This window comes from Leuciscus leuciscus (assembly GCF_965113295.1).
Source record: "Leuciscus leuciscus genome assembly, chromosome: 5".
Classification (NCBI taxonomy): Eukaryota; Metazoa; Chordata; class Actinopteri; order Cypriniformes; family Leuciscidae; genus Leuciscus; species Leuciscus leuciscus.
The window spans coordinates 32,370,375-32,381,686 of record NC_138729.1 but is presented as its reverse complement, the minus strand read 5'-3'; the positions used below and the strand labels follow the sequence as shown (position 1 = coordinate 32,381,686).

General features: G+C 43.2%; 1 protein-coding gene across 1 annotated transcript; it reads right to left on the bottom strand.

The window, feature by feature from the left end:
• Positions 1 to 785: 785 nt before the first annotated feature.
• LOC309500133 (myosin-2-like) lies at positions 786 to 9,807 on the bottom strand (the record flags this gene model as incomplete). The annotated part of the gene is made up of 4 exons (XM_082171697.1): positions 786 to 2,341; positions 2,426 to 2,569; positions 2,673 to 2,822; positions 9,772 to 9,807. 4 exons carry the CDS (start codon positions 9,805 to 9,807, stop codon positions 2,192 to 2,194), a joined length of 480 nt encoding a protein of 159 aa, XP_082027823.1. The 3' UTR covers positions 786 to 2,191.
• Positions 9,808 to 11,312: the final 1,505 nt, after the last annotated feature.

Below are 11,312 nucleotides of genomic sequence, written 5' to 3'. Positions count from 1 at the left end.
TGGTCCTCAAGAGAGCCCAGTGATGTTATTTTATTTATTTTTTATAGGCATTTTAACACTATTTATAGGCATTTCACAAATTCACATATCATGTGAGATAAGTGTAAATCGCCATCATTCAAAACAATATGTATGTAGTTTTATATCTCATACCTGCATTTTGCCAGAACTCTCTTTCTTCTTTTCACCACCTGACACTGCAACTGTGGCAAAGTACTGGATGACACGTTTGGTGTTCACAGTCTTTCCAGCATCAGATTCTCCACTGGTTTATGAGAGATCAGAAGACAGAAGATGATAAGACATGTGGAAGTTCCACAAGAGAAAAATGTTACATTTTGAATTAACAGACAGAGAGAACCAGTCTGTCCTGATAACGTATGTATCAAGCCTTCAATTAGAGTTGTTGAGAACAGTTACATTTTTCTGTAACACTTTATAATAACGTTCAGTTGTAAGTCATTTATAAGTGGTTAGTTAATGATGAACTAATAATTTACAAAACATTCATAAATGATTAGCAAGTGATATGCTAACATTTTATGTATGTTTTGTAAATTCCGTTACAAGTAATTTACAAGTGATTAGTAAATGATTAACTAATAATTTATGAAACATGACTATGCGTTCATAAATGATTAATAAGTAATATGTTCATTATTTTATGTATGTTTTGTAGATTCAGTTATAAGTCATTTACATTTGATTAGTTAATGATTAACTAATCATATACAAAACATGACTATGCGTTTCATAAATGTTTAATAAATGATTTTAAATGATTCATGTTTTGCTCACATCAGGTGCACAGTGGTTAAAGACTCCATGTGTTTCAGAGAAGACAGCTGTCTATACCCTCACCAGTCAGCACTTACACTGCAGTACACACTACACTACACACTACACTACACTACACACTACACTACACACTACACTACACACTACAGAAGACAGCGGTCTATACCCTCACCAGTCAGCACTTACACTGCAGTACACACTACACTACAGACTACACTACACACTACAGAAGACAGCTGTCTATACCCTCATCAGTCAGCACTTACACTGCAGTACACACTACACTACAGACTACACTACACACTACAGAAGACAGCGGTCTATACCCTCACCAGTCAGCACTTACACTGCAGTACACACTACACTACACACTCCACTACACACTACAGAAGACAGCGGTCTATACCCTCACCAGTCAGCACTTACACTGCAGTACACACACTACATTACACACTAGAGAAGACAGCGGTCTATACCCTCACCATTCAGCACTTACACTGCAGTGCACACTACAGTGTTCAACACCTGTTATAGATGTGTAAACGCATGAATAAATAATTTACAAAACTTTCTGCATCCCCTAATCTAAAGTGTAAACTATTCATCACTTGTAAATGTGTTGCACATCATTCGTAAATTACCACTTCAAGAATCAATAAGGCATAAGATCTACGAATGTTATCTACGAATTATGTGCAACACATTTACAAGTGATGAATAGTTTACACTTTAGATTAGGGGATGCAGAAAGTGTTGTAAATGATTTATTCATACGTTTACACATCATTGTGTTGAACACTGTTACTTACCTGTTACAAATGATCTGTACGTGTATACAAGGCACTTACAACACTTTCTGCACGCTCTAATTGTTACATACATACAAAAACATTTAACATAATTTATTAAACATTTATGAAATATTCATGTTTTGTAAATGATTAGTTAATCATTAACTAATCAATTGTAAATTACTTATACTTGAATTTACAAAACATACATCAAATGATTAACATATTACTTATTAATCATTTATGAACGCATAGTGATGTTTCATAAATAATTAGTTCATCATTTACTAATCATTTGTAGATTACTTGTAACGGGATTTACAAAACATAAATAAAATGATAGTATATTACTTGCTAATCATTTATGAATGTTTTGTAAATGATTAGTTCATCATTAACTAACACTTATAAATGACTTACAACTGAACGTTATTATAAAGTGTTACAGAAAAATGTAACTGTTCTCAACAACTCTAATTGAAGGCTTGATACATACGTTATCAGGACAGACTGGTTCTCTCTGTCTGTTAATTCAAAATGTAATAATGTTTTAGCAATTGTTTTATAAAAAAAACTTTAATTCAGATCTTCTAAATCAGATCTTACCAGTGATATGCGTTGTCAGAGACAGAGAAGATGTGGGGTGGGGCCTCCATACGCTTTTTGCCTCTGTAGGCAGACACCACTTCTGCATCATACACTGGGAGCCACTTGTAGGGGTTCACAGTTGCGCAGAAGAGTCCAGAGTAGGTCTGAAATGAGCAGAGACGTGGTCAGATTGCAACAACACAGACACAATTAATTTAAATGCTTTTTTATGTTGTTTCAGAACTTACGTAGATCATCCATGCAGCATAACGCTCTTTGAGGTTATACAGCACAGAGGCTTCATTGAGATGGGTCATCATGGCCATGTCCTCAATCTTGTCATACTTGGGAGGGTTCATTGGGTAGATGTCATCCTCCTTTACTGTTCTCTCCTATGAATTTGATCAATCAGATAATAGATAGACAAAACATATATATATATATATATATATCTGTGTAGGACATTGTGCAATATGAGCATCTTTTAAAATGTACCTCCTTAGTGTCAAGCAAAATAACTGTGGCTTTGCCACCTTCTTTGCTCTTGATTGTTCCCTTGAGGTACAACTCTTTGGCATCAGCCACATAGCAGGCAGACTTGGCATCAAATGGTTTGTTCTGAGCCTCAATTCTCTCTTTCTCAGGCTTATGAAGGTAAATGAGACCATCTTACCATAAATGGCCATATCCGCGTCCGTACTCATGGTGGCGGCTTACTTCTGGAATTTAAAGAATGTCACATCCATAGGTAAACAGGGTAAAGTTACAGGCATTTGATCACTAATTTTCTACTGTAAGTAAAATCAAGGACATTGTAAAACAGGGTCCCTCAAATCCAGCCCTGAAGGGCCACTGCCCTGTACAGTTTAGCTCCAACCTTAATCACAGACATCTGAGCAAGCTAATCAATGTCTTCAGAATTACTTGAAAATTACAGGTAGTTTTGATCAGGGTTTGAACTAAGCAGGGCAGTGGTTGGATTTGAGGAACCCTTTAGTAAAACATGGATATAGATTATATAAAATGTGTGTGTGTTTCTACACTGGGCCAGATCACTCATGCTTTTTTCAGTATGTTCATTTTTCCCATAAAATGTCCAGTTTAATTTAGCATCTTTAGTTTAACTTACCACACTGCCACAAGTTCTGATGAATGGCTGAAACTGTAATACACACAGGAAGATATTATACATTAAAACCATGCTTTTTCATTTCTAAAAACTACATTATAAAAATATTAGCAACTTATGTTTTTAAATGAATTACTTTACACACAGTTGAAAAAGAAATTAAAGTTTTGTCTCACCACAAGCAAACTTGACTGGTCTTCCGAAGGCAAAGGTCTCTAGTCCCACCCATGCTCTTTACTCTGTACTTGCTTTGCAAGCAATGCAGAATTTAAATATGGCTAACACCAAATATGGCTCAAATTTGAGTCAGGAAATTGGTCAGATGGACCATTTGGCGCTATCCATAGTTGGGAATGGAATAAATAACTGGAAATAACACTTAAGGATAGTTTGTTGAAAAGAGTTTAACCTCAGTACTTTGCTTAAGTATGCAAGATACAAAATTTATGAAATTCACATTTGAAATTAAAGGGGTGAGCAGATTTTTGATTACATTAAACATGACATGAAACAGAGGCAACACTTGGAATAGTTTGTAATTCCTCTTCATGTATATCAGTGTATTTTTTAGCAAGACTTGTCCACATAAGATAATATTCCTTATAGTAAAAATAAAAAATAAAAAAATAAAAAATGCTATAGTCATAAAGACCATTACTGCTAACCAACCTCAATGATTTCAGCTAATGGGTTATAGCAGATAAGTGAATAAATAAATTTTTGTAAACTACTAATATTGGTTAGTTAAATTCCTAAATGTAACTATTAGAATGAGGTTTGCTATATGATTTGGTCTTTTTATTAAACTGTTATTGGAATGAACAAATCAGTGTGTCTGGATTTATACATTTCTCATTTATGTTTTCTATTGACTTATTCAGTGTCCGTGCTGTAATCTGAATAACTGAGCATTTACTGTACCTATGTTTATATTTATTTTACATTTTATTGCTTTGCTTGATGAGTTTGCATTCCATGGACAGGCACTCTCAAGTATCAGATTTATTGCTGTGCCTTATATGTAAAAAAAGACCTGTATGTAGGACTGCAATGTTAGAACTATGACAGTTCTTGGCTCCTGTACAATTGCATGGCTGTCTTTTTTATGTTTTTAGTTTCATTTTAAAATAATTATATACTCATAACCTGTATGACTGTCAGATAAAAAGGTCAAACAATGGACAAGATTGATAAAGTCTTATATTCACATTTACTTATTTGTATAGCGCTTTTCACAATACATATCGTTTCAAAGCAGCTTTACAGAAAAGTAAAGTCCACATTACCACATGACATGCTCTTGTCCTGACAGTTACAGATGTCTTTAATGCTTGCGAAACTCGTCTGATTTCAAAACTGTTTGGAAGTGACATTGCAGTGACAGTATTTTGTTCTCTTAATCTTGCCATTTTTTTGGCCTTAGCTGTACTTGTGGACAAGACGTACAGTGTGCCTCCTGCTAATTTAGGCCTGTTTGTTATTTGGATGCTGATTTATTTGATCGACCAAAACATGACTGCATTTTTACATTAACCCTGTTTCATTAAACTCATGAGTCTCCATGTCATATTCCAAATGCTTATGCTGCGTCATCAAATAAGAGTACCCGATACTGTTAGCTTATATATTTCATTGAACTAGTTTGCCATAGATTGGTGATTCCATGTGACCAACAAGGCAATTAATTTCTTTCAGACCATAAGAATAATAAGATGTATCACTGACAGAGCACATGAGGATGTGGTGTTTGTGTCATCATTATAATAATTACCTTCATCATCATCATCATTATCATCTTTGCTAGTAAGCAGTCATTTGAACCCCTCACACATACTATTCATGAATCATGACCATGCATGATTTCAAGGATCGTATTTTATTCTCACAGCTAATACACATACATTCTTATTTTATTGCATATTCTTTCTGTCAAGGCATTCATCCTTACTCTGAGATATTTTGTATTATTACACGTGTATTTGGAAATATGGACAACATCAGGTTAGGTAAGATGTGGTTAGTACATCAACTATTAGACAGATATTTGTTTAATGCTTCACAATTACAATTGCTCAGAAATGTTTGCATCAATACAAACACATTTATGCCATGTGTGCTGATCTATATTGTTGTGTATAATAATTTAAACTAACCTACTTATGCAGAGTTTAAAAACAAAACAAAAGTCTCGGGAGAGTCTGGACTTTTCCCGGTGGGCCGGTAGTGTTTTGAGGCCGCAAGGGCCGGTCTGATAATAGTTATACATTGCGAGTTATATTAGCAACACCATCTGGCGGCCTGATGTGCGGCCGCTTACCGAAGTTCCCGCTGGTCAAACTGTATTGTGCAGCCTCTCTGCGCCTCAACACAGTATATAAAAGTGCTCAACCATGTCTAGGATTTTCAAAAACATAGGGGGATCAGTGAGCGGCCCCTCCCCAAATGGCATAGCCTGTCGGGCCGGCCTTTGAAGTAAAAAGCCGCCGAACACCTCTTTTTCCTCGTCACGTTTTGGAAGTCTAACGTCCGTGTGAGTGAGTTAAATGATGGAAAGGCAAAAAAGAAAACTGAAAGGTGGCGCTGATAAGGTCAGACTCAAAAGGAAAAATATGGAGGAGGAGGCAGGGAAATGCTCCAAACTCCGTAGAAAGCATAGAACAAAACGTACTCGGTTACTAACGTAACCTCGGTTCTCTCTAGAAGAGGGAACGAGTACTGCGTAAGATATCTTACGCTAGGGGAAAATCCTTTTCCGCGAGATATTGAAGCCAAAAATTATCCTTAATTTTTAATAATGCAAAACGCGTTGCGGCAGCATGCAGACATAGGCGAGACAGCTCGCGCGCCTATTGGCTGCTCTGCGGCAACTGCAGCAGCCTAACGAGCGAGGCCTGGCGTGACGCCAGACCCAATCAGGGTGCTTCGCGCCCACTGCGTCACGTCCCGCCGAAACGGGCGTGGTCTAGGCCTATAAATACCGCTCGCAGGCAGCTATTATCTGGTTTTTCATCATCGAAGCAACCAGAGCGTGTGCATGCACGGCAAGATACGCAGTACTCGTTCCCTCTTCTAGAGAGAACCGAGGTTACGTTAGTAACCGAGTACGTTCTCTTACGAGAGGTCTCTCGTACTGCGTAAGATATCTTACGCTAGGGGACCCAATGCAAAACGCCGTGCATGCTGAGATCTGACACCAAAGACCAGGACGTGGCGTCCTTTTATTTGGGGACAAAAACGCGTCAGCGCGTTGTCTACTGCCAACATTTCGAGGCAGTTTATGTGCAGGAGCCTCTCTCGTTCTGACCACTGGCCGAAGAACGGTCTGCCCTCGAGCAGTGCTCCCCATCCCGAGGTGGACGCGTCCGTGGACACCACTTTCACCCTCGAGGAAGTCCCCAGGCTTACACCTGACTGGTACCAGTCGTTTGCTCTCCAAGGTTTCAGAGCTGTGACGCACTTCTGATTGACCTTGAGGCGAATCAAACCGGACGCCCACGCTTGGCGTGGGACTCGTGCTTTCAGCCAAAACTGCAGCGGGCGCATGCGGAGCAGGCCCAGCTGGAGTACTGATGATGCTGCGGCCATGAGACCCAGCATCTTCTGAAATCTCTTGAGCGGGACAGACGCGCCGCAGCGGAACGAGTTCGCTGTGCGTTGAATGTCGACCGCGCGCTGTGGTGTTAGTCGCGCTATCATGGACAGCGAGTCCAACTCTGTGCCCAGGAAAAATATCTTCTGACTGGGTGACAGAGAGCTCTTCGCCCAATTGACACTGAGACCCAAAATCTCGAGGTGATCGAGTAAAATGGTCGTGTGTTCTATGAGCACTGAGCGCGATTGCGCTAGAATCAGCCAATCGTCCAAATAGTTCAGTACTCGCACGCCTCTCATTCTGAGGGGTGCGAACGCCGCATCCATGCTCTTCGTAAATGTACGGGGTGCCAGGGATAAGCCGAACGGCAGGACTGTGTACTGATATGCCTGGCCCTCGAAGGCGAATCTCAAATATCGCCTGTGACGTGACGTTATCTGTATTTGAAAATACGCGTCTTTCAGATCTATTGACACAAACCAATCTCCTTGGCGAACCTGCGCGAGGATTTGTCTGGTCGTGAGCATCCTGAACCATCGCTTTACAAGCACTGTGTTCAGTTGCCTTAGATCTAGTATGGGTCTGAGACCCCCGTCTTTTTTCGGTACCAGGAAGTATCTGCTGTATAGCCCTCCTTCGCTCTGAACTTGAGAGAGAGGCTCTATGGCCCCTTTGTTCAATAGTTTTGCCACTTCGGCTCGAAGTAAATGTGCTACTTCTGCTTTTACCGTGGTCTCGACGCGCGCCGCATAGCGGCGAGGGCGCCGGCGAAACTGTAGCGAATAGCCTCTTTTTATAATGTCCAGCACCCACTTCGAAACCCCGGGCAGCTTTGCCCATGCGTCTGCATGAATAGCTAGGGGTTGAATACGAAGCGCGCTCCATTCGCTCAGCGATGGAGAAGCTTCAGCGTGCTGCAACACAAGCGTCGTGCTCGTGACATTTGAGGCATGGGGCGCGCTGATAACAGCGGGCAGATTGCCCGCGCTCGACTCCTCTGCGGCGGTTAGCCGCGAGGGGGAGGGCTGGGCGGTTCCCGTAGGAACTGTCATGTCTATGTGTGGATGTGGGCGCGGGACAGCGGGCACACTTATCACACCGAAAGCATTGTTCGCTTGAGTGAAGCGAATGCACGCTGGTTTCGTTTTTACAGAAACCGTGAGACATGCATAACGTGGCGTTAGTGGGCACTGGGTAGTGGGCACATTCACCATGTTTGAAGCGCAACCGATCTGAGTCGGTTTTATGTGCGCGAGCCCTGTGTGACAGGCTGTGCTTGTGTGTAGGGATGGGCACTGGGCAGTGGGCATTCTTACTACACATGAGACACCATCGGCCGTGGCCGGGACACCAGAAAATACACTCTTTTGGGGATTTATCTGGGTAGCCGTGAAAACGGCATTTGTGTGCAGGCAAGCGGGTGACAGAACCGGCTTGTTGGCTGCAGAAAACACTGGAACAGTCACATTTGCTGGAACTGGACGAGCGAATACCTTTGGTGTGAGTCCGGCCGCAGCGGGACTGGAACACCGTCGTTTTCCTAGGCGTGCTAGGACGACTTCGGGGCCTCGGGTTTCACCGCAATCCTAGGTCGCGGACCACGCATAGCGGGGCGGCGACCAGATGAGCGGGAGCGCGGTCTCACGCTTCGGGCCTGGCGGCGCTGCGAAGTGGCAGCAGTGGACGGTGGCTGGGGCTGTGAGCTCTGTGCAGACGGTTTCGCACGGCCTGCTGCAGAGCTGGAGCGCTTCGGGAGGAAGTGCTTCATAGCCTGTGACGCTTTCTGTACCTCTGCGAATCTCTCCGCAAAATCCTTGACGGAGGATCCAAAGAGGCCTGTGGTGGAAAGCGGGGCGTCGAGAACGAATGCCGCGGCGGGCGGTGGAGCAGTCTCGTTGAAGAAGGCCAGGCGAGTCCTCAGAGTCGCCATAGTCATCAGCTCGCAGTGAGGGCAGCCGCCGTCAGCGAGCGCGAGAACTGCATGTTCCTCACCCAGGCAGGAAACGCAAACCACGTGGCGGTCCCCGTCACTGAGTGTGGCTCTGCACGAGCCGCAGGAAGGCATCTTGAAAAAGACGCTAGCTCTTTTAGAATGTGTGTCGCGGCGGCGACACACACACACAAACAGAGTACAGAGTAATAGAAAGGATATAAGCGCCGGAAAGCGCAGCAGGAAGGCAGGAAGGCGGCGCGGCCAGCGACTTCAGTGACTCGTCCCGCTGAAGGTGCTCTCTCTCAGACGGCGCGGCTTCTTCTCCAGCTCCAGCGATGCGTGTGCTTCGCTTGAAGGATGAAAAATCAGATAATAGCTGCCTGCGAGCGGTATTTATAGGCCTAGACCACGCCCGTTTCGGCGGGACATGACGCAGTGGGCGCGAAGCACCCTGATTGGGTCTGGCGTCACGCCAGGCCTCGCTCGATAGGCTGCTGCAGTTGCCGCAGAGCAGCCAATAGGCGCGCGAGCTGTCTCGCTTATGTCTGCATGCTGCCGCAACGCGTTTTGCATTATTAAAAATTAAGGATAATTTTTGGCTTCAATATCTCGCGGAAAAGGATTTTCCCCTAGCGTAAGATATCTTACGCAGTACGAGAGACCTCTCGTAAGAGAACCTAAAACATGACGTGGCGTTGTCAAGGTAGCAATTTCACTGGATCTAAACAAATCAATCTAACCATAGACCATGTGACCAGTAGCGGTGGCTTTCTTAATATATTTAAAATAATTATGTGAAGTGGGATTGCCCCTTTAAGAATAGTCTGCGTGGCCCTTTTAAAAATCGCGCACGGATTGCATTAAGTGCATTAAGTGTACGTCAGGTAATCACGTAGCTATATAGATACAGGTGAGAGTTAGTTTCCTCATGACATTGTACCGATGTGACCTGTTTGTGATCTTGTATCTCCTTCATTCCTCGGGAAAGGTAGGTTTTATTAAACTGGTGGCTCATAGACGGGAGGGAATTATAAATTTAGAATATGGGTGTTCGTGGGAATTTAACTTAATTCACATGATTGATTAATGTGTTTGTTTGGCGTAATTTTAGATTAGTCGGGTGCGTCCTGGCATTGTTAGTGAGCATGTGTGAGTGAGTATTGCAGAGAATGCCAAAGAGACAGCAGGACGCACTCTAGCTGAATAGGGGGCGTTCCATGACTTAGCGACTTCTTCGTGTAGCCAGAGAATGTCTAATATAAAGAGAATTGGCACTCTCTGCTTACTTCCGGGTTCTGGACTGGTTGCAGTAACACGTCTCTATCCATGCGAGGGCGCTCGCGGGCGAGTGCAGAATGAATGGAGGTCTATGGCGAAATACCCCTCAAAACCCACTTTTCTCAGGATATAATTTTTTTTCTAGTAATTTAAATGTTGTATTCGAAAGGGGGGGCTAAGATAATACACTCAGCTGAAAATTGCATTTTTAAGTTCACTTATCTGCTCTAAAAAAGCGTTAAAAAATGTGATGACGTCATTCATTAGCAGAATGCTAGCTTGTTCCGGCCAACAACGGCCCAACCTGTAAGAAATCGAAAGGACATAAGTACTGGTTCATTCAACTTTCGACCTATAACCTATGTTGAACTTGCAAAACCTACAATAAAATCTGAGATTTCTCAACGGCAATCGGGTGAAAGAGACACATTTAGCCGTCTAGCCCCATTGACTCCCATTCAATCTGCACTCGCCCGCGATCACCCCCAGTGGAATTCTAATGGTACTGCAACCAAAATCAATACAATGGGGCTAAATAGGGAGTGCCAAGGCTCTCCGTAGACGGGCTCTGGTGTAGCTCAGGAAGAAAAGGCGCTGGTCTGGACGCAGGCGAAGCGCGCTCCCCAGGCAGGAAAAAGCCATCCAGCCGGTTGTGAGCGGGCTGCTCGGGCGAGTACTCGCATGAGCTCCGTCTCGATGGACGCTCTCTTGCCTGACGGTGTGTGGGCAGGGGGCGCGGGGTCCTCAGAGCCCGCCCAATCCTCACTGCCTGACGCCAGGATAGAGCAGGAATCATCCTCTCCCAGCAGGGCTTCCTCGTCAAATTGTTTTTCAGAAGTTGCCAGCTGCTGCTTTGCTGCGGCTTAAATAGCGTTTCCAGTTCGGGATGCGGGATGATTCATTGAATGCTCGCGATTGAATTGAACGTGTCCTATTGCCTGTACAACGCTCACGTTGGATGCGCTGTAAACCCGTGGTCTGTGATTCTGGCGCCACCTGGTGTTCGCTCACTTCGCTGGCGTAATTTCATTGATTTGTGTCTATTCGTGATCTGTGTATTTTGTTTAAGTGTGCGTGCAATATAATTGAATTGAAATTGTTTTGTATGCTTTATTGTATTATTATTATTATTATTAGGTTTGTTTATTAACTAATTCATCCATTTTGTTTATTTTGTTATTTTGGGTTGGTTGTATAATTTCT